A 24,392-nucleotide genomic window follows, 5' to 3' on the forward strand; every position below is an offset into this window, starting at 1 on the left:
GTCCAGAATTTGTATTCTGGTTTCAGTTGCGAGCAGAGGCATTGCATATTTTCAATTGAAATAACTTTTCTCCAGCTGTTCTTTCCAGTCCACAACCGGGAAATTCCGAGAAGACGCTCCTCCAACGTAGTGCAAACGTAGATGTTTATGGAAATTGAACAATTTCATATGTTTTAATTTTCCCGGTACGACCACGTCCCTGGAAAAAGCAGAGCTGGTGCTGCATCGGTATTTGCATAGTTCCGGAGCTTCCGGATTTGCACACGTAATTGCTTGGTAGGGTTTGAATATTTGAATTTTGGTTTGAAACAAGCAATTTAAGGTGTAACTGCCGAGCAAAGGAACCCCGATTAAAGAGTTCATTAAATCTAAGAGTTAAGTGCTCCTAATTGGCCGATACATGTACCTACAAAGGAAGACAACAAACAACCCGGATCATGTCAGCTCACCGTTGGACCGACGTGGTTCAAAGCTGTTACCGTAATTAAATTATAATCTTGAAGTGGGACAAACCCATCCGAGCAAACCCATCTATCAATTAGTTGATCCGAGAAAAGCCACACACAGAGCCGACTTTGAGTTGTCGTCGTGGTGGAAGCTGTATATAGCGAACGAAGGTTTGTGTACCGACGTACTTTACCGAGGCCGTCGCGTCATCATCATCGAGGTGAAAAAAGGTTCGGGTCAAAGTAGGCACTGCGTTATTGGTGGTGCTGGGCGGGAACTCTCGTCATGGCAATCTTAATCACGGGTAAAAGTTTGAGTTTATTTAGGAAAGGAAGGTTGATGCGGTTTGCCAACAAAGTGTATTTTTTTTTTTCGGTAGTGAACTTTAATGTTTCTCTTTCAAAAATATCACCATCAAGCTCTCCCAGTATGGCAAACATTTTAGGTTTGTTCCCGTACCTCAGAAACTTACAGGGTGATTCAGAATAGCAGTCACCGATTGCATAAATATGCAATTCTCAATGGGTAAAATGGGCATATGTTCAAGTATTTTCGCTTTAAAGTGTGTACAAATATCAGCTTGTATTGATAGTAAGTTTTAAATTTTCATTCGTTTGCAATTTCAAACAGCCATGGACGTAAAAATGGAGCATGTCATAGATCTGTATAAAATCGCGTGCTACCTGAAATCTCTTCGAAAGAATGAATCATTTATTTTTCGCATCATTATCGAGGTACAATGGAATAGTGCTTGAAAAATCGGTTCAATATCATAGTTTTGACGCATCGCGTGGTTCATTTTCGTGACAAATGTGGCAGGTAATGAAAGCTAAAGGGAGAGAGGTTTGTATTAAAGTATGCTAAGTTGAAGGTTATACATATCTGAAATATACTGATATCAAAAATTCAGTCAAGCCTGTACAGATTCTGAAATTATTCGAGCAGAACTTCATTTCTACCGAACTAAATTTCCCAAAAACGAAATTATTTACCGAAACTTCTCATCTATCGAATTGAACCGGAATGCCAATCGCAGAAATCTACGATCCCAGTTTGTTTCCTGGGTAACCATGATGGGTTCAAATCCGAAGGCCACCATAGCCATAATTGCCACCTCCACGCCCCGAACTACGCTTATTACCGTGCCAGCAATCGATGGGTTAATTGGTTCATATTGCATCACCAGCCGTACATCCTCTACATTGAGATAATCAGATCAACTCCCACAGAAATCGGGTGCTCAAAACTACCCAACCGAACCGAACCGAACACCAGGGCTTCCGATAACGCCGATATACGTAGTTGCGTGTTGCGTCGGGATTATGTTCCCGTTCTCCGCCGATCCTGGAGGCCATCATCAATTAGGGTCGGTTAAATTATGCAAATTTCGACTGTTTGACCCTTTTGGGCCATAATGTTCGGAATCGTTTCATCCCCGTGTGCACATGAGTTTGCAAATCGGTAAAACGGGTGGATTACGAGCTTTGCTATCAATTTGTTTTTATGCGTGCTTATCGCAGCTGGCTGTGCGAAGGTGTGTGGGTATATTTGTGTGCAACCATGGAGATTTGAGGTTGCGTTTGAATTTTCCGTACCGTTCAGTGGGTGACGATGGAAATGTTCTGGAAGTTTCTGTTTTAGTTTGTGAAATGAAAAGAAAACTTTGCGCTAAGGGCCCACCGGAACCAAAAGAGCAGAAAGCTGACTTCATCGCACGTTTGTGCATAAAATTCAAAACCAAGATTCTTATTCAAACCAGATCTAGTCTATTCCCTAAATTAAGACTTAAGGTTTAATTTGAGTCCAAATGCATGGCATTCAAAAGAAACTGACTGGAGAAATTTAATAAAAGTTTAAATATTTTGATTTTGGATTTCTTGGACTTCTTTCTATTGCCTTTTTTCGTTGGAGTTACAATAGATTGAGAGATAAAAATCAGAAAAGAGACCGTTATAGCAAAAATTAACAAGACAACAGAGCCAATAAAACTTTCAATTAGATTGACAGAACATAGTTGCATTGCTTTTCAATGACGACCGATGACTGTTTATATTGATTGACACTTGCCTTTGATAAAAAAAAAACACGTCTACTAAGGATCCATATTTCTAAAAAAATCATCTTTCAATGAAACAGTCATCGGTCGTCATTGAAAAGCAATGCAATTATGTTCTGTCAATCTAATTGAAACTTATATTGGCTCTGCTGTCTTGTGAATTTTTGCTATAACGGTCTCTTTTCTGATTTTTATCTCTCAATCTATGGAATCAACACGAAAACTATGTTTGAACGAAATTTCTAGAACAGTATAAGGAACTTCAATAAAATCACTTTGAATAGTCAGCCTTTGGTCACAAAGTTGGTAAATAGATAACACATTAAGCTTTGCTATGAAAGTTGTTACAGCAGTTTTCGGTGTTTCAGTCTCGAGCTACAAATAGCATAAGCCTTGAACAGTAATCGTGGTTGACCTGGTGCATCCCGAACATTTCTGTTAAAATGAACAGGTCTAATACCCCCCTTAATCAAATTGTTTACTTCTGTAACGGATGCCTCGCAACCTGCGAGATTTCGACCACTGAATACGTTTCCTGTCTCAAAACGAGTAGCTCCGAAGAGGACCACTCGTCACGGTTTGATTTGCCCGGCAAGAAACCCAACCTCAGGTCGGGTTTATGTGAAGAAGAGACCGAAAATTAGTTTGAGGGCGATTCAGCAGACTGAAATCCTATGAGGGATTGAGATCCTCACAGATAGAGGCTGTTTCAAACAGTCTTAAGGGAAAGTTGTGTTGGAGGTAGAAACCTAGCAAGCGACGAATAATCGAAGCAACCTACAAATAAATGTATTCTCATAGTCTGAAATAAAATGCTATTCCAAGTTTGTCTCTCATCAAGCTAAGAAGTATTTTTAAATAGTAGTAAATCCGGTCTACGGCCATATCACATTCAAGAGGTTTTGGGCCCGAAGAAGTTCAAGATGGAAAGATCCGGAATAACGAAGCTGACGAACGAAAACTACGAAACCTGGAAGCTGGAGGTGGATTTCCTGCTGGTTCGCGAAGGACTATGGAAGTACATCGTGCCCGGAGTCAAGCCGCAAGAGGCTGCAAACCGAGCGAACGCGGCGGAGCTGATTGCCTGGGACGAAGGGGATCAGAAAGCGCGTGCGACCATTGCACACTGGGGACAAACTCGAAACAATGTGTTAAAATTCAATAACTTCGTTGCTCGCTGGAACAAGAGACTAAAAAATAGTCATTCTTATAGAAAAAAGTCTCAGGAATCGATTGGAGTGGGTTTCATCTTGGGCACGATAGGGTAAGTTGGGGTTTTCCACAGTTTTGCCCAAAAATCTCCTATTTTGCATGATTTGAATGCTGTACCGATGATATAGACGGATGATTTCTTCGGCAAAGTTGATCAGGAGGTCAAGAACTGTTAAATGATGGACAGAACAATTCGGAATTCTTCCGCTAGGCGGCGCTAGTGAGCATTCGAAGTGTATATGTTTGTGCTGCTGTATCTCAAGATCCTGTCTATTTAGACGGATGATTTCTTCGGCAAAGTTGATCAAGAGGTCAAGGACTGTTGGATGATGGACAGAAAAATTCGGAATTATTCCGCTAGGCGGCACTAGTGAGCATTCTAAGTGTATATGTTTGTGCTGCTGTATCTCAAGATCCTGTCTATTTAGACGGATGATTTCTTCGGCAAACTTGATCAGGAGGTCAAGGATTGTTGGATGATGGACAGAACAATTAAGAATTCTTCCACTAGGTGGCACTAGTGATTATTGCAAGTGAATATATTTGTGCTGCTGTATCTCAAGATCCTGTCTATTTAGACGGATGATTTCTTCGGCAAAGTTGATCAAGAGGTCAAGGACTGTTGGATGATGGACAGAAAAATTCGGAATTCTTTTGCTAGGCGGCGCTAGTGAGCATTCGATATGTATATGTTTGTGCTGCTGTATCTCAAGATCCTGACTATTTAGACGGATGATTTCTTCGGCAATGTTGATCAGGAGGTCAAGGACTGTTGGATGATGGACAGAACAATTCAGAATTCTTCCGCTAGGTGGCGCTTGTGAGCATTCGAAGTGAATATGTTTGCGCTGCTGTCGGTAGTTTTTGTTTAGGATTTTTATAAATTATTCATACAAATATCAAAGCCAAATCTTCTTCTAATCGCGGTTGATGCTGTTTACTATTTAGTAACATGAACAAAAATAGATTTCATCAGTAGTATGTCTTGCTTTACATTAACGCATTTCCACGCTTTTACTAATTTTCATTCAAACGTTTAAATTGGTTTGGAATCCGTTGTTTTTTTGAAAATTTAGCAATTCGCTCAACAGGTACAATTTTTCCGAACTGGTAATTTTTTTAATGTTCGACGGTATCGTATTAAAAACGTTTCTTCGTTAATTTATGCTGTTTTCAAAAATTAGGCACGCCCAGGGATTCTTACCTCGAATATGCTTTCAAGCCACTCGGCATTCTTCTTAAAGAATCGATCCTTACTGTACGTTTTGAACCATCGCCGATTAAATTGACCAATCCAGTTTTTAACACCTTGCGCAACAGCCGCAGGTGCTTTCGACAGTGCTCTGGACACAAAGTCAAGTAAACGGTTTTTATCTCGACCAGACGCAAAATATTCCTCAACGATAATTTTATTTGACAGAATTTTGCTTAATGAAATTCAGTGGAACACACTTAACACCACGTAAGAACTGCACTACACTGAGCTACTGTCACGCAAGAAACAAGAGTAAACAAATAATTCTTTTGGATTGGGTTTCGATGACGACATTTTACATTTTCGCGTCAAAGTGGTCTTCGTGGCCGAGTGGTTAGCGGCGTCACCCGTCTAACAGCTATTTTGCGTGTGCCATGGAGTGAGGGTTTGATTCCCGCTCCAGCCGGTGGAATTTTTTTTAAAGATGTAATATACCCGATTTTATCAGCCTACTTTTTGAAAATATTTTTTTAATTTTCTACGAAACCCATGTGCTATTTCAATGGTTTTATTGCACCAAAGTTTACCATAAACATCGATCAATGGGTTTTGATGGGTTTTGAACTTACTCATAAGCTGGTTATTTTCCCTGAAACACTAAGAACTTGTTCCAGCCGTATCTCCGGAATTGTATGACCAATTTTGAAACTATTCCGTAGCGATCTATGTAATCATAATCCCGAGCAAAGTGAAATATCAAATTGATAAAAAGTTCTATGACCCGGTCATCACTTTTTGATAATGTCCTTCAAAATACCTCAGCTGCGAAACCTGCCGAAACATGTTCAAGGAGTTACTGCGCATCGTTCTTGCTCTATTTGGATGTATATAAGAAGCTCAAGTGACGTTCTAGGTCATCCAAAGCATTCTGTAGTTAAGAACATTTGACAACCAAGGCCTGCACAATGTCCTCAGCGTCGAAACATCTGTACATCGCTCATGATCAGTTTGATGTATATATGATGCTCAAGGTTACCAAATTGTCCTTGATCTCAGATCAAATAATGTACCAGGTCAGTCATAACCGGTACATGGCCCTTACTGCCGTTAGATGACAAAGTGACGTAAACGCCACCATGGTCAATTTTCACTTTTCTTCATATTCATAATCTATACCCTAAGATACACCAGAAAACAGTCTCTTCGTGATAAAAATGTGTTTTGGAAGCCTGGAGACAAAGTGACGTAACCATACATTTTCGGAGAAAGAGTAATATGTTTTCACTGTTTCTACGGATAAGTGAAGTCCACGATATAAGAATGTTGAAAATTCAAAAGAAATTTTAAACAGTAAGGTTCATATTTTCTGCTTAATTTTGACATTTTTTAACAGAATGAAATTTTTTTTGGCAAATTTTTATAATTATTGCTAGTTTATGCACCCAGGTCCATAACTATATGGACATCATTTTCGTTGTAATTGATGGTGTATGAGATGTTCTAGGTTCTCCAAGTTGCTTTGGAGTTCAGATTATTTGATCTACTGGCTCAACCATGAACTGCACGATGTCCTCAGCTACAAAACCTACAAAGACATGTTCATAAAGTTTCTGCGGATCGTTTTTGATTTATTTTGATTTATAATCAAGGTTCTCCAAATTGTCTTGAGCTCAGATCAAATGATTTACCTGATCAATCATAACTGATACAAGGTCCTTAGCAACTAAACATCTCCAAACAACATCAATTTAAGGTGTATTAGAAGTTCTAGGTTCTTCAAATTGTTCTAGAGGTCAGATTATTTGATCTACTGGATCAACTAAAATCTGCACGATGATCTCACCGACAAAACTTCCGAAACACGTTTATACAGTTTCTGCTGTTCGTTTATAGTTGATTTAGAGGTGTATAAGATACTCACGGTTCTCCAAATTGTCCTTGAGTTCAGATCAAATTCTCATCCAGGTTCACTGATTCAAAGCCCTTTGTATTAAAACATCTCCAAACAGGGTTAAACATATCATGCACATTATTTACGTTTGAATTTGATATGCTTAAGACGTTCTAGGTTCACCAAATTGTCCTCAAAACTTGTTAATTAGGCTACCATCTCGCATTTTAGTTTGATTACATTCATAGATCAGGGGGCTTCCATAAGCTCAGTCGGTAGAGCCTGTGACTATAAAGCAAACCATGCTGGAGGTGGCTGGGTTCGAATCCCAGTTGGTCTAGGATTTCAGATTGGAAAATTTCTCGACATCCTTGGGCATAGTATATTATTGTACTTGCCACACAATATACACATGTAAAAATCGAACAGGCTTGGAAAGCTTTCAATTAACAACTGTGGAAGTGCATCTAGAGCACTAAGTTGAGAGCAGGCGTTAAGTTACAGTTGGGACGTAATAGCCAGAGAAGATCAGGATCTAGTCAGGAATCTTGAGAATAGTCAGGATCTTGAGATACAGCAGCACAAATTTATTCACTTTCAATAATCACTAGTGCCGCCTAGCGGAAGAATTCCGAATTGTTCTGTCCATCATCCAACAGTCTTTGACCTCCTGATCAACATTGCCGAAGAAATCATCCGTCTAAATAGTCATGATCTTGAGATACAGCAGCACAAACATATACAATTCGAATGCTCACTAGCGCCACCTAGCGAAAGAATTCCGAATTTTTCTGTCCATCATTCAACAGTTCTTGACCCTCTGATCAACTTTGCCCAAGAAATCATCCGTCTAAATAGTCAGGATCTTGAGATACAGCAGCGCAAACATATACACTTCGAATGCTCACTAGCGCCGCCTAGCGGAAGAATTCCGAATTGTTCTGTCCATCATCCAACAGTCCTTGACCTTCTGATCAACTTTGCCGAAGAAATCATCCGTCTAAATAGACAGGATCTTGAGATACAGCAGCACAAACATATTCACTTCGAATGCTCACTAGCGCCACCTAGCGGAAGAATTCCGAATTGTTCTGTCCATCATCCAACAGTCCTTGACCTTCTGATCAACTTTGCCGAAGAAATCATCCGTCTAAATAGTCAGGATCTTGAGATACAGCAGCGCAAACATATACACTTCGAAGGCTCACTAGTGCCGCCTAGCGGAAGAATTCTGAATTGTTCTGTCCATCATCCAACAGTCCTTGACCTTCTGATCAACTTTGCCGAAGAAATCATCCGTCTAAATAGACAGGATCTTGAGATACAGCAGCACAAACATATTCACTTCGAATGCTCACTAGCGCCGCCTAGCGGAAGAATTCCGAATTGTTCTGTCCATCATTTAACAGTTCTTGACCTCCTGATCAAGTTTGCCGAAGAAATCATCCGTCTATATCATCGGTATCTTGAGATACAGCATTCAAATAATGCAAAATAGGAGGTTTTAGGGAAGAACTGTGGCAAACCCCAACTTACCCTATCGTGCCCAAGATGAAACCCACTCCAATCGATTGCTGAGACTTTGTTCTATAAGAATGACTATTTTTTAGCCTCTTGTTCCAGCGAGCACCGAAGATATTGAATTTTAACACATTGTTTCGATTTTGTCCCCAGTGTGCATTGGGCTGCTGCTGAGCAGGAGTCAACACGGCCATATCCGGGCTACGAAAACCGCAAAGGAAGTATGGAAGAATCTGGAGAAGCAACATGAAAAGAAGTCACTAACGTCGAAGGTTCACCTGCTAAAGCGGATTTGCGATCTCAAGTTCCAGGAAGGAGACGACATTGAGGACCACCTGGTAGAATTCGAGAGTTTGTTTGAAAAACTGGCCAACGCTGGTACGAAGCTCGACGACGATTTGCAGGTAATCATGGTGTTCCGCAGTCTACCAAGCTCTTTCGACGCGCTGACGACTACCCTCGAAAATCGGTCGGAGGACGAGCTGACGCTGGCCCTTTTTAAGGATAAAATTATCAATGAGGTGCAGAAGCGAAAAGGGACTGTTCCGGCGGATTCAGCGGTATTGAAGGTGGCCGGGAAATCGAAATCCATTGTGTGCCACCACTGCCAGAAGGTCGGCCACAAGAAGCGAGACTGCAGAATTTGGCAGAAGCAGAGCCAGGATGAAGTTTCTCGAAGTGAAAAATCGGTTGCCAAGGAAACCAAGAAGTTTGCCAAGCAACAGGCAAATGCAAAAAAACGGAGTCCACTGAAGAGGATTTCGTTTTCAGCGCTCGTGAAGGACCAGTGACGAAATGGATCGTGGATTCTGGAGCCAGCTCCCACATGTGCGCCAATCGAAAGTTTTTCGTATCCGTTGAGAAACCACGAGATGATATCCCAAGTTTCGTTACTGTCGCTAATGGGAAGAAAGCATTCGTGAAAGGTGTGGGGAACTGCCAGATCCATTGCTACGGGAAAGACAGCGAAGCGAAGCAAATCGTGCTCACCGGTGTCCTGTACGTCCCAGATCTGGATATGAACCTCGTTTCCGTCGGGAAACTCGTCCAGAAAGGCGCAGCGGTAGAATTCAACGACAATGGCTGTACGATTGTCAAAGGTACACGGATTCCGGCTGTAGAGGAAATGAGTGCTTCTTGTTTGCTTTTAGGCTATCCTTTTTCAGAGGCATGGAGAGAGCAGTGGAGAAAGCACAGGTCTGATAATCGCTACGTTCGTTGTTCGAGTCCAGTCGGCAACCTTTTTCTATTTTTTTTCGACATAATTAATTTACCTCACTAATACACTCTACATTTTTCGGTCTCCAATTTTCTTGCATTGGACCACAGCTAGGTATATCGCATACTCGGTTCATGCGGTCTCCACTTACATCCTCTGATGATGAATCCCACATAATTGTAAGCGAATCTTACATCCACCGGTTGGGTGTACAACTCGAAAAGTGACAAAATTGGGCGATGGTTTAAAGTGTAAGAGTTATACTTATTACTGTCGAGGCGAACGTTGCGAACGAAAATTAAGTCCACACACAATCCACCAACACTAGTTGCCTCCGAAGAATTTGAAGCCATGTTCAGGTGCAAATATTGGCCCCCAACATTTTCCAAAAGAGTTAAGTTTCTGAACATGTCCCAACTAAAATTCATATCAAAAGATTCTTTTCAGGGCAATCATAGTCATACTTAAGAGTATAAACAGAGAGAACCCCGCTAAAAAATTCCAATTACTACAGAAAACACAAGCTCTTGCTGCAGTTAACAAATAACATTTATTATATAAGACCACGTAGTCCTACGTCACCAGGAGTCGAGTTTCTAACGCCTTTGGATACGGTTGTGTGTTAAGTTCGTTCTCTGTTTTGTGCGTGCATTCGCTTTCATAGTTTTCGGCTGCATTTGCCGGATTAGCGCTGGCACTCTGCCTCCCGGACGGTTATACGTGTGTGAGTGTTGGTTTCTCGCTTTCCGAGAAGTTTTGGAATCGAGAAAGAAAACATGATTCATCATGTTTGCAAAATTGGCGTGGTTTGATTGTTTCTCCCGGACCAGAAATTTGTGGCATCGCGAGTGAAATTTCTGTTTATTTACGCGGTGATGAGAAGTGCGCTGAACTATTGTCAGGGTTTTGAGATGTGCATTGCTTTTGTGCAATTGAAAAAGAAAAGTGAAGAAAAGTGATATTTGGTTGTTGTGTGGTTGGAGTGGAGGGAAAAAAATATGCGTGGAAGCATCGGGAATGCGCTTCCGGGTGAAGTGATTTGGTGAGAACGTTCCAGTTGAAAATTGTTGACAAGTGTATTTGTGGTGATGCAAATTATGGTTTAGATGACGCATGACTTCAAACATTTTGTGTATCCAAATAAAACATATTACATACTAAATACGCACAGGGCATCGTCTGCTGACCATTGCCGCGGGTATATCGTGGGAGTCCCAGGTACCCGGTTCAAGCTTTAGTTGGCGGCGGTGGCTCTTCTTGACCTTCTACCCCCTGAGTAGTTAGTGTGAATAAGGGCGTCTATGTTATGTTTTGCTGTACCTGTTGTGGACATTTAGTGCATCCTGTTCCCTTAACTTGTTGAGGACACCCTGTCTTGCCTCAAAAGTTACCCTTTTTGAAGTACTAGTCTTCACAACATAAAGGGCACCATTACGGAGCATGAGATTTGATCAAATTATTCGCAGTTCTACTTGTCCAACGCCCCCGGCTGGGTGAGGGATAGAGGATGACACACACACACACACAGACACACCACGTAGTCCTACGTCACCATTGCGTACAGCCCCATAGGGCTGTCCCTTGTCGTTTTTTACTCAGCTGATTGATAGGGCTTCGGTAGGTAAGTAAAATTCTATATTGGTGGGTCGCAAGCTTATGGAATTTCTCAAAGTGGGTCGCAATCGACAAGCGTCTGCGAACCATTGCTTTAATCGGATCGCAAAAATACTTGCGTGTGATAAGGCAATCTTCCAACCATAAAATCAAACAAACATTGCCACGTTCTGATGCTTCCCCAAGCATTCTCCACTGTTGTTTTCTAAAGAGCTCAATAGTCAACAACTTTACAATCTTCTTTTCCTGCTTGTTGGCAGACCGATGTCAACATTTTGACAATGTCCAGCCTCGAGGTTGTTTGCCAACATACGTCAACAGGATTAGTAGGCCCTTTTCCGGGGACCATCTTTTCCTATCATCGGCTCACGGAAAGGGCTTTGCTTCGTGTGGGATCCTATTTGTATGTACATTTATATTTTTAGTAGTAGAAAAAATTCCTTCGAATAATCGTCATTCAAATTCTGAGCTATAAATAGCACGGAATCAGATGGGAATCAAGCATCACAGCAAGCGTAAAACCCATTTTTCAAAGTAGGCGATTATTTACCGACAGCGACAGCTAATCCGTTAGCAATTTGTTGCCACTAAGGCAACGCGATGCCCTAGTTTATAAGCTCGTTATCCGTCTTGGTTGGCAGAAGTTGGCAGCAGTTAATTGACTCACCATTATCAGAACAATAATCCCCTTGTTGCTGTTATCGCTAAGCTGTTGTCAGGATTTGTTGATAGCAAGCCTATTTAATTACCAAGCGATTAAAGAGCCTCTTAGGCAACTGTTGTTCCATTAATGACTACGAACTTTACTATTTGCTGCAAGATGATGGAAGTCAATTTCACTTTTTATAGATTTTCATTTTAAATGGAAAGACCTTGCCCTTTTTCCCCAGGAACCACTTGTCGTATTACTTCGGAGGGGGGTGTGCATTACGCACCTCAATTTACCTCAGCTAACTGGCGCTTCCACTTCGCTGATCGTCTCTGCAGTTTGTGAGCCATTAAGCTCCCAGCGTCGCGTTCCCCGGTGGTGGATTCAGCCTACTCTGACGGCTGTTCTATCGGCTTCGGCTTTCACTTCACACTTGTGTGAGCTCATTACTACTTTCTAGCTGGTCTTCTCGCCATTTTCGCTGCAGCGCTGATATGATCTGCGTTACTACTCTGCTGACGGCGTCAAAGGTGCCCTCCTCTCGACACATTTCTTCGACGACATTCACCGTGCTAAGGGCGAGCATCAAATCTAGGACATTCAAAGACCACGTGCTCTGGTGATTCTTCCACATTACCACACTCCGGACAGAAGGATGACGTTGTGTGTCCGAACCAATGGACTGCTAAGCCAGCATGTTTCTGTTGTCTGCTATTTTTCACTCACACACTTATAGCCCACGCAAAACAAACACATGTGGTGTAAGCGACAGCTGTAAAATATGCAATACAGTCGCATAGTTCGTATGTGTTGTTCAAGTTTGTTATGGGCTATAAACTTATAGACCAGTTAAGAGGGTACTGTCAAATTTGTGAAATCCCATAGTGGAAACATTTGATGTCAGTCCCGTGATCTGAACCGATGCAGGTAGTTCCTGAAGCAGCCATGACTAGGCAGGAACTGCGTCAAGTGGAAGTTGACTTCTCCATGCTTCCTGTTCACCCAGGTCAAAAGAATCGGTATTAGCCTGTGTGTCCATCTACCGTTCTCTGCTGCATCCTACTCCTGCTGCCACTTAGCCATCGACACCGTTCTCACCATGTTTCGTACTCCTCTGGTTTCTCTCGTCATATAGCACTCGTAGTGATGCCAATTGGGATCATACCGGCGATAACGCATACTGCCTCCATCGAAATGATTCTGTACGCAGTAACGACTCGCATGGCCATGAGCCGGAACGTACTGCTCAATTTCCTTTGGTTCTGATTCGTTTTCAGCGCTTCAATCCAGGCTGGACCTCCGTACCTTAGTATCGATGAGGACACACTAGCCAGAAGACGCCTCTTGCTGCTGCTTGGACCAGAATGGTTCGGCATGATTCTGGCTACCGCGTTGATGACCTTCGCCGCCTTCTCGCAAGCATATTCGATGTGGCTATTATAGTTTAGCCGTTCGTCGATCATCACTCCCAGATACTTCAGCACGCGCTTCGAAACAATGGTGTGCTCTCCACCGGTGATTTCTGCCCGCTGCACTGCTTTGCAGTTACTGACCAACATCACTTCTGTTTTGTGGTGGGCTATCTGAAGCTTCGCTCCTTGCATCCAGCTACCAATCGTATCTATCGCATCGGCCGCCAGCATTTCCACTTCTTCCAGCGTCTCACCGGTTACCGTCAAGACGACATCGTCCGCAAAGCCAACGATCTCAACTCCTTTGGGCAGCTTGAGCGTCAGCACGCCGGAACTCCTTGTGAAACTCCCGCCGTTATTCTAAGCGATTTCTGCCCCGTATCTGTCACGTAGATCGGGACCCGGTTCTGGAAGTAACTACTTAGAATCCTGCAGAGGTAGTCTGGAACCCTCATTCTATGGAGCGCCTTGGCGATGGCCTCCCAGCTGGCGCTATTGAATACATTCTGCACATCAATCGTAATCACGGCGCAGTATCGATTTCCTCTCCGCTTCTGTTTGGAAGCTTTCTCGGCTCTGTCAATCACTGTCTGAATTGCATCCACCGTCGATCTCCCTTTACGGAATCCAAACTGCCTCTCCGACAACCTGTGTTCACTCTTCGTGCATTTCGTCAGCCTATTCAGGATGATCATCTCCAAGAGCTTTCCGACAGTATTGGCCTATACGATGCAGGATCCCCCGGCGGTTTTCCGGGCTTTGGCAACAGAACAAGCTTTTGTACCTCGTCCAGACATTTCTGCAGAACCATCCTGAACATGTCCGGGAACGTCTGGTTCGCCTCCTTCAACGCCACGTTGAGAATTCCATCCGGGCCGGGAGCTTTCTTCGCCTTCAATCCATTCGCTGCTGCTAAGAGTTTCTCGTTGGAGACTAATTCAACGTTGTCTCCATCTTCCTCACCATATGGTGTAGGTGGCCAGGTCATTGGATCATGCTGTTGGAAAAGTCCCTCCACGATGACTTTCAGCTTGTTGGGACACATTTCAACCGGCATCGTTGGACCTCTGATCTTCGCCATCGCGACTCGGCAGGCGTTGCTCCAGGGGTTGGCATCGGCATCGCGGCACAGTTCCTTGAAACTATTTGACTTTTTCAGCTTTATCTTTCGTTTTAGTGCAGCCTTGGCCTCTCGGAACACCACCCTGCGCTCCTCTCTGTGTCTGCTTCCGTTCTTGCCCTCTGAGCGCGCCTTCTGACTAGAAGACATCTAGCACGGAGGGTGCTAATTTCCTCGTTCCACCAGAAAGCTGGATGCCGCCTGTTCTTTGGCTCCAGTTTTCTCGGCATGGTTGTGTCACATGCCCTTGCTAATGATTCGGTCAACTCGTTTACTTTCGTCTTTCGCATTTCCACCGGTGTCCGTTCGCCGATACTGTACCGGATCGCCTGATGGTCACTATGGGTGTACTCGTCATACACTCTCCAGTTCATATTTGCCATTAGCGACGTACTGCAGAAAGTGACGTCGATAATGGATTACCTACTCTAGCATAAACATGTTAATGAACATAAGAAAAAAAGTAATTCCACGGAAGATGCACATGACTTGCATGTTTGAAGCAGTCACATACCAGAAGCTATAACATTAAATGCTTCATTTTTATCGTTTGTAACGATGACGTCATATGTTTTTTGACGTAGGACTACATCTGTGATTTCTAAATGAGGGTACACTTTGTGAAAACCAAAAATGGAACATGTAACAAAATTATGAAAGATTTTGAACGGTAATAACTCAGCTGCCCCTGGACCAATTTCAATAATTTTGTCACCAATCGATCAGAAATATTTCTACGCACCTGTTAACTTAAGACTTTATCATTTTTTCAAAATTTCTCTATTGAAAATTTGCAAGAATGTGCAACTGTTGCGATGATAATTAAAATTGTCGCCGATTTCCTCCGAAAAGCGACTTCCCTATCACAGATTTCAAAGTTGAATTCCATCCGGTCTCACTAAATCACCGCGAGGTGAGTGGTAGTGTTCTCCAGTACACAAAGAAAGGCTCCCCGAAAGCAGCTAGCTATCAAGGCTGCCCTCAACCGCTGATCGGATTCAGTTCCATTTACCGTGTGTGGTGGTGTCCGGCATCAGTAGCAGCAGCAGCAGTGCTTTCGGCGCGTGGTGTTGAACATTGTTCTTCAGTACCCAACGAATGGCTGCCTCCAAGCCCACCTGAGCATCCAGAGAAGGAGGAAGAAGCCGCACCGCTATTGATCGGAGTCAGTAGCTATTCGTGAGTCGCTGTGAGCCTTCATACTAGAGTATAAACAGAGAGAACCCCACACAAATTCCTATTCCTGCACAAAAAAAGCTTATTATATAAGACCACGTAGTCCTACGTCACCATTGCGTACAAGGTACAACCCCATAGGGCTGTTCCTTGTAGTTTTTTTTAAATTCTTTATTAAGGAGATTTTTAGCCTATGGCTAGTTCATCTCCGGAGAAAGGAGAGGTCCCAGAGTGAGTAACCTCAAAATACATGGTATATTTACATTTTGTAAATAACTTTGGATTCTAGCTCTTCAGCTTATATGGAAAAAGTAAAAATATATACAATAGTGAAACAGAGGAACAACAGAAAACCAAATGATTTAAAACAGAGCTCAGCTGGAGTGGGTCCAATAGGGGAAATCCATCCAGCTGTGATGTCCCGACGGCCGAAAGAAATTCCTGTAATCTAAAGTGGTAGATGTTGGTTTCTTTTAAGAAGGTTACTACTGCTGCCGAGGCCTGAATATCATTCGTGAGCAGATCCCTGATGCTGGAAGTTAGGCAGAGCGACTCCTGAATATTTTGAATCTCCGGGCAGTTGCACAGGATGTGTTCGATGGTGTAGGGTACCCCGCGGATGATGCAGCTTCTGCGGAACGGCAGTTCACCATAGTTATTGTAGAGTTTGGTGTGCCCGGTCCGAGGCCGTGAAATCCTGTTCGCTCCATACTTCAGTTGACCCTTTGACTTAGCGGATGAAGGCAGTTTTGTTGCGAAACCACCTCCCATTCCGCTCGAATGGTCCGCATGATCCACCGTTTGACGTCCTGTAGGGGAACCTTGTCGGTGAGTATGGGACCCGATGGCCCGGCTTCGGCAAGGTGATCAGCAGACTCGTTACCTGGCACTCCGCAGTGTCCGGGAATCCATGCGTACACGGGGTGTTCGGTGGGGCGTACTTGATAATCGCCTGGATCCATGAGTGTTTTGGTGCTTCTGAGGTGATCGTAGCGGCACGAAAAATCGCTGCAGCCTCGGCCGATAAATCCAAGCACTGTGGAGCAGCAGTACCGTCTCCGAAAATCCCGATACCTACTCCGTTTATCGATCGGGAGCCGTCGGTGTACCGGTACTTGCCAAAAATTCTACGCCCTTGCGAGCGGCCTTCTGGCGTGTAGGCATGTTTTTGAGTTCTTTCTTCGTTTTATTTATCAATTCCTCCTCAGTTTTCGCGACAAAATTGTTGGAATAGATCTTACGCTTCAGATTGGCCCAGAAATTTTCGATGGGACGCAGCTGGGGGACGTTGGGCGGGTTCGCCGACTTGGGTACCACATCGATATTCAGCCGCTCCATCTCCTCCAATGATCGATTCGAGTAGTGGGCCGATGCCAGATCCGGCCAGAACACCGCGTCTTCGCCCTTATGGTATTTCTTGATGAACGACGCAACTTCCGGCAGGCATTTCGTACTATAAATTTCCCCGTTCACGGCCAGTCAGGAGCGAAAAAAGAGCGGGTTTGACATCCCCTTCTCGCTGATTGTCAGCCACAGCAGCACCTTCTTGGGGAACTTGGTGTGTGAAATGAACTTCACCTAGGAGCTCCGTTCCTACGTGGGGGAAGTAAAATACGAAGTGCCCTGCCAGTCGTTGCCATCCAGGGTGAGATAGGTCTCGTCGTCCATCACCACCGCCACGTCGCGATTCGCCGTGAAAAACGAGTTGACCATCTAATTCAGCCGCTGCCGCTTCGTCATTGCCTGCAGCTCCGAAACCAGTGAACATGACTTCCGCTTCCTGACATGTATGTTCATGTTCGCCAGGTACTTTTTCACTGTTTGGCCGGTTGCAAGCGCACGCAGCGATGTAGCCACTTTTCCCTCGGTCTTCCTCTTCAACATCCTTTGGAGCTTCTTGTCGCTCAGGGTCGTCGGCCGTCCGGAACCGGACTTTCTTTCGATGCTCTGATTGTTGTCTAATAGTGCCAAGATGTTGTAGATGCCGGAACGGGCGTACCCGGCGTCCACAAAGTTCCGCACGATGTCCGTTTTCGAGGCGGCGGGATGCCGTTCTGAACGGAGTTGCTTCACTGTTTTTGCCATCACGGTTAGAATTTGACTGATAGAGCTGTCAATTTTTTTTGCTGACTCATGGGTTACTATGATTGATGCTGCATGGGTAGTTTCGTCAGTGCGGGTGAAGGTAAACTCATGAAAAATCGACAATTTTTGTCCATTTTTTTTTAATGCAATCGTTAGTTAGACCCAAGTAACTCGACGACCGATCTGTGCAGAATCACGGATGCATCCCCTGCTTTGAAGCGGTTCTTGATCCGGTTGTCCAATTGGATTCGTGAAGAGTGCCAACTTTTCTCTCCATGCCAATGGACTTTGGCCACGATGCCGGCGGCCGTGCGGAGGACTCTGTTCCCCTCGTCGATGAGAAAGATCCTATTGTTTCCGGAAGTCTTGGCGGAGAAGGTGGCAGCTTTTGTGGCAATATTTGCGTTTAAGCAGAACCGGAAAGGAAGAAGACCCGCTTCGATGCATGCGGCGTCTGCTGAAGTGGATGGCAGGAGACCAGATATGATGCGGATGTGACTGTTGTAGACCGGTGCTAGGGTTCTAACCAGCTTCTCGGAGGCGATACAAGTAATTTCCGTCCCGTAAAGCAACCTACTGTCGATGATGGCTCGCGCCACCCGGAACCGAATATCGCGGTTGTTGGATCGATGAGGCCAAGAGATCGTTTTAACGAGATTGAGTCTACTGCGACAGTTTTTTTTTGTCCTGTTGGATATGCTGGTCGAAGGAGAGCATTCAGTCGATCAGTACGCCGAGGACGCGGATCTGTGTGTGACGACGATGGTTGTTTTGTGGTGTCGCTGCCCAAGAAGGAGCACATCATTGAACGCTTGGGAGATTCAAGGCGTAGCGCTGAGAAACGATTTGCAAGCTTGGAGAAGCGATTCGTTACCAATCCGCAGTTGAAGGAGCTGTATTGCGAGTTCATGGAGGAGTATTTGTCGATGGGCCACATGAAGAAGGTATGAGAAGAAGATCTATCCGAGTCAGCGTGCTTTTTCCTGCCGCACCATGCCGTGTTGAAACCGGATAGCACAACAACGAAACGGCGCTTTGTATTCGATGCTTCGTGCAAAACTACATCGGGATTCTCGCTCAACGATGGGTTAATGGTTGGGCCTGTAGTCCAGGATGATCTTATCTCTATTCATACACGGTTCCGTTTACATCGCATCGGAATGGTAGCAGACGTAGCTAAAATGTACCGGATGATTAAGATGTTCCTGCTCGATCAGAAGTTGCACCTGATTCTGTGGAGGAAATCCCCGGATGATCCGATCGAGATTTTCCAACTGACGACCGTTACGTACGGTACAGCATCGGCTCCTTTTTTCGCGACTCGTTACTTGGCACAGTTAGCAGAAGATGGAGAATCAACACACCCGATCGCTTTGAACATCCTGCGGAAAGATGTCTACGTTGACGATATGATCACTGGGGTAGATGATCCTGAGGAAGGAAGAAGGTTAGTCGAAGAAATGGTCAATCTGACCAATTCAGTTGGATTCACTTTGCGCAAGTGAAATTCGAATAGCGAAGAAGTTCTGAGCGAGCTTCCAGCACATCTACGAGATGAACGGGCGGTATTTGACATGGATTCGCCGGCATCGTCCGCTACCGTCAAAACTTTGGGTCTTTTCTGGAGTCCGACAACCGATAACTTCTGCTTCACCGTTCCCAAATGGAATCCCAACCCAACCGTTACAAAAAGAACCGTCGTCTCCGATGCGTCCAAATTATTCTATCCTTTAGGGCTTATAGGACATGTCGTTGTGGAAGCCAAAATCTTCATCCAAACATTATGGAAACTGCAAGTGAGTTGGGACGAGCCGCTCGCTGAAAACTTGCAAACCTTTTGGCTGGAGTATCGCAGGAATCTCAGTGCCCTAGAATCCATTACCATTCCCAGATGGGTTGGGTATTGCAAGCAATGCACAGCTATTGAATGGCATGGGTTCTGCAACGCCTCTGATAGCGCTTAAGGTGTTTGCTTGTATCTTCGATGCACGTACGCTGATGGATCGGTTCGAGTCCAGCTAATGATATCGAAGTCAAGAGTAGCGCCGCTGGAGGACTTGAAAAAGAAGAAACGCAACTCTCGTCCGCTCTGTTACTCACCCATCTATATGAAAAGGTACGTCGTAGCACTCAACTGGCAGTTCCCTCGTATTTCTGGATGGACTCCAACATTGTCAAATTTTGGATTGCTTCCACTCCATCGCGATGGCAGACTTTTGTTGCAAATAGGGTGTCCGAGATCCAACATCTTACAGAAGGAGGAGTGTGGAACCTCGTAGCAGCAATACAAAACCCAGCCGACGTTCTCTTAATAGGTATATCAGCTACACAGCTTGAATACCAGAACAGTTGGTTCAGAGGTCCCATCTGGCTACACCAAAGTAGAAGTTACTGGCCCGAGATCAGCTTGATCCAGCAGTTCTTGAAGAACGTAGCACCGTTGCCATGCCGCTACAAGCTTCTCCACCGAGCGACATCTTCTCGCTCCACTCGTCGCTCTTAAGCCTAGTTCGTCTGGTGGTCTGGATTCGCCGATTTCGCCACAATGCCCAGAGAGCTAACCGAACTTCCAGGAAGTTCGGGTACATCGGAACGCAGGAGTATGAAGATGCACTCAAGGACTTGGTTCGACTGTCGCAAAAGGAATGCTTCCCGCAGGAGATAGCAAGTTTGTCCCGGGAGGTGCAGGTTCAAGATTCGACCAGGATATCATCGTTGAATCCTCAGCTCCATGAGGGCATCGTTCGCATTGGCGGTCGGCTGCAGAATGCGCCGGTTTCGGAGAGTCGCCATCCTCTCGCTACACTGGTAATTCGGCATTACCACTTGAAGATGCTTCACTCCGGGCAACAAGTTCTGATCGCAAGCATACGAGAAAGGTTTTGGATCACGAACATCCGCAACATTGCACGACGAATCCTGCACGAATGCATCACCTGCTTTCGAAACAATCCCCGATGTCAACAACAGTTGATGGCCGAGCTTCCACCGGAAAGAGTAACTCCAGCACCACCATTCATGAAGGTGGGTGTGGATTACTGCGGCTCGTTCTTGGTCACCTATCCACAACGTCGTAGTCCTCCCGTGAAGTGCTATATTTCTGTATTCGTGTGCCTCGTCACCAAGGCAGTACACATTGAACTTGTCGCTGATCTCACCACGAAAGTATTTCTAGCAGCACTGAAACGCTTCACCGCTCGTCGTGGACGTCCAGCGTTGATTGCGCTTTGAGTCGGTATAGAATTGGCGGGTAAGTAGGATCGCAGAGCAGCCATTACTTTGAAGTATAGGGATTCGAATTTGTAACGGGTTTGGCACCTTCATTGGTGGTCTCTTCTTCTTCAATTTTCGACTGAACATCCTCCAGTTCCGTCCACACGTCATTTAGGTTCTCGATTCGTAGCTGCACCTGAGCTTGGTCTCGATCGGCCAGGTACTTTGAAACGAACTGGTCGGCTCTCCACAGTGATGCTGTTAAGGCGGTGCGACGGTTCGTTAGTTGTAACATCCGTTGGTCGTCCATGGAAGACACACAAAAAGGACCCGGTAGAACCGAACAAAAGGATTGGGATGGTTGGAATACTACTAACCTTTTCAAGGCTAGGATAATGCCTTGTATTTTATTAATAGAACACCTATGATTGCAGCAGGTTAGCGGGTGGCAGGATGGCGGAACGGATACTACTACTAACGTAATTAATAAATGACGTTCTAAGATCATGAATAGCTTATGAGGTTTTGCAGTAATCTCTTCTGAAAGTTGAAATTTTTAAAAATTTCGAAAATCAAGGGTTGTAGCCCAGAAGGATCTAGGCACTTTAGAGCAAAATCAAACTAGGTGTTTGTTCACAATGCCAAAATAAGCGTTTTGGCCAAGTTTGGCTCCAATCGGTGACATCGACCACAGGTGATGTACCCACTTGAGCTGGAATGACCTATATGTAATTTTCATTAACTTTAATGTCTTCAATAGTTTAGAAATTTGGTCTAGGCCGGTATTAGGCAACAAATTTCCGTTCGATTACAATGTTGTCGTTTTAGCGATGGGGAACTGTACTGCTAACAATCACGTCGACGAACAGGATATTGAGAATAAACACAATCACATTCGTTGCTATTTGTTTAGCATGGATGGGAAACGGACATTCTTTTATCGGCCTACTACCTATCTGATGTGGTTTATTCTGCTGGGCTCTGTCATGTCAAAGTGTGGCTGCACTTGATGCTGGTTGCTATTATTATCAACATCAGTTGGTAGGAAGATGTCTATTCTCTTTTACTCTGACGTTGAATCTTGTGTCAATGTCGGAAAGATGAAGGCAAATATATGTATGTAGGGGAAGCTTAAGTGATATCATGATGGAATCGTTTTCATTCTGATAGACCTGCAAAGGACTGTGACGTTTGGAGTAAGAGAGCTGCGTGAACAACATCCAAGATTTCCACAGAAGCATTGCAAATAACAAAACCATACAACTCATCCAAGCAACATATGTATCGAAAAACACACCGCCTACTTGTTTTCCTCAAATAAGAATTCCGAAAAGAAAATTTTCCGAAATCGACTGAATCCATTCAATTGAACAATTTTCCCGATTAGGTAGAAATGCGAAACCGGTTTGGATTTCCGCCTGCATTCAGCTTTTCCGTGCGTCAATGAAACTCCAGGATTGAAAACCATCCGAAACCTTTGATAGCTGATTGAATTTCGAAATCAATCCCAGATTTGATTAAAAGTATACATTTTCCACGAATCTTCAATCCTGTTTTCTACTAGCAATTTTTACTGATCTTTTAAATATGACGACGTGGTAGTAAAATTAACAAACAAAAAATCAACTCATCACAGCTCAGAAGGAAATTGGGTCAGATAGGAACAATATGTCATAGCAAGAGCCGTTTACCACATTTCTGTTATCACTCAAAGTTCAGAAAAATCGCGATCGAAAGGAAAAAAAAAAGTGAAATATGACTCACCCATTTACATATGCTTCCCGTTGATATCAATGCGAAATAAAGCGAATAAAAAACACGCAACTCCGGGAAAAAATCGCACCCGTGATAAGCCTCAGGCCTTCCTCCAGCAGAAGACAGATGGGAAGTAATATTCCTCGAACCGGAATCCCCCCCGAAAGGTCGACGACGGTCGAATTTTTTGTTTGTTTCTGTTCAGCAGCGGCACAGTTTGCACCTTATTTATCGCCATTTTCCGCATGACAGCAAAACAGACCCCGGACCATCCATCGCAGTAGCCGTTGAATAAGCATTTGTTTACGTGGACGTGGCCTTCTTTGATTCCGGCGAAATGAACCTGAATAGCTGTGAAATTTTCAGTATCAATCAATTAAAGCATCCCAGTAGAGATAAAATTGAAAATTTGTTGCGGATCACATTCAATTTATATTTGCTTTCAGCTGTCAGGCAGGCCATAGCTATCATAAATTGCTTTCTAGTTGATTGTGATCGACATCACCGCTGTCGCAATCCACCGGATGAAAAACCGAATACAAATACCTGGACCTGTAGGAGCATAAAATGAGTGGATTATGGTGCACCCAACTAGGATAGATTAATTTTTTACCGTATTTTAATTAATAATTATTTTCAGCTTCGTGAATTGCAAACAATGTTGGCGGAAATAATTGCAGAAATCGGTGATACTGTTGATTTGAATTGATACAAAATGGAGAGTTTATCGACCTGAGCTTTGCCGTCAACGTGGGGGGCTGTTTTGTGGCAACCATTGAAATGTTGTAATTGTGAAAAATGAGTACCAGAAGCAGTCTGAATGGCTCGTGAAAGTGCGGAATTTCATGCTTCTCTTTTCAGTTAACTACCATAGGCTGTAAATTACTGACTAACAGCTCAGTTGCAAAACTTGTCATCCTGAAACCCTCACATAAGGGATGCCAATAAATCCAGCTAGTCTCCAAGGAAACATCAGTCACGTTGTGCCGTCCTGTCCAGTACAGACGTTGCCGGGATAAAATATTCAAATTGCCTTAAAAATCGGAAATCTTGATTGCAATACGATTCACACTACAGAGCAACAATTTAACGATCCCAGCAACCCTGAACCCTAGCATCAGCCATAAACAGCAGAACACCGACCGTCATGACTTGCTGTGCTGCTGTTTATTCCACACAAAAAGTCAACAAAACGTCATTTTCATAGATGAAAAAAAAATGTCCGCTTGGCTCCATACGGTAGAGATTTACAAAGACGAACGCCGAGATAGAACAGCTGCCGCCCGCGAGCAGTGATTTTGAATTTAATATCTTGCAGTAACAAGAGTGCCACCTCTTCCTCTGCAGGGCTTCTACTGGAGTTCACAAATTTCCAATAAATTTTATTGAGAAAATCCGGACCGAGCGCGCCTGCAGATTCTTCGTTCGGGAGCACCTCCGAAGAAAACATATTTATATGCAAATTTTCCTCCCCCTGGCCCTCGGTCGCGGATTTTTGTGGCGATGCGAAAATGGCATCCTGTCCGCGTTGGAGTGGTGGTGCTCTGAATTCATGGCCACGACGGATGCGGAGCTGGCAGAGAAAATTTATTGGATTTTCGTTCTTCTGTCACCGTCTCTCTCGGAACTGCGGGTTTTTCTCCTAGAATTTCGCCAGTTCAGGAAGGAATGGGTACAATGGAGAAAATCGATTTCTATGCGTTAATGGAAATAAAGTATGTAATCGGAACACTGACTTTGTTTCGGTCATTTGTTGATCACTTCGATAGATAATGTGGAGTTAGATTGACTTTCGTCATCAATTTGATTTCTCATAAAAGCTATCAT

At 44.1% G+C, this 24,392-nt stretch overlaps 1 protein-coding gene across 1 annotated transcript; it reads left to right on the forward strand.

The window, feature by feature from the left end:
* Positions 1 to 20,042: 20,042 nt before the first annotated feature.
* On the forward strand, positions 20,043 to 20,828 carry LOC135699053 (uncharacterized). Its single transcript, XM_065219229.1, has one exon. The coding sequence runs from the start codon at positions 20,043 to 20,045 to the stop codon at positions 20,826 to 20,828; it is 786 nt and encodes a 261-aa protein (XP_065075301.1).
* Positions 20,829 to 24,392: the final 3,564 nt, after the last annotated feature.

This window comes from Ochlerotatus camptorhynchus, unplaced genomic scaffold, assembly GCF_037179485.1.
Source record: "Ochlerotatus camptorhynchus isolate MF236.1 unplaced genomic scaffold, CSIRO-AGI_Acam_v1.1 ptg000102l, whole genome shotgun sequence".
In the NCBI taxonomy this organism is placed as follows: Eukaryota; Metazoa; Arthropoda; class Insecta; order Diptera; family Culicidae; genus Ochlerotatus; species Ochlerotatus camptorhynchus.

Coding starts and splice junctions, on each gene's coding strand:
- LOC135699053 (XM_065219229.1), top strand. CDS start 20,043: ATGCCGCTACAAGCTTCTCCACCGAGCGACATCTTCTCGCTCCACTCG.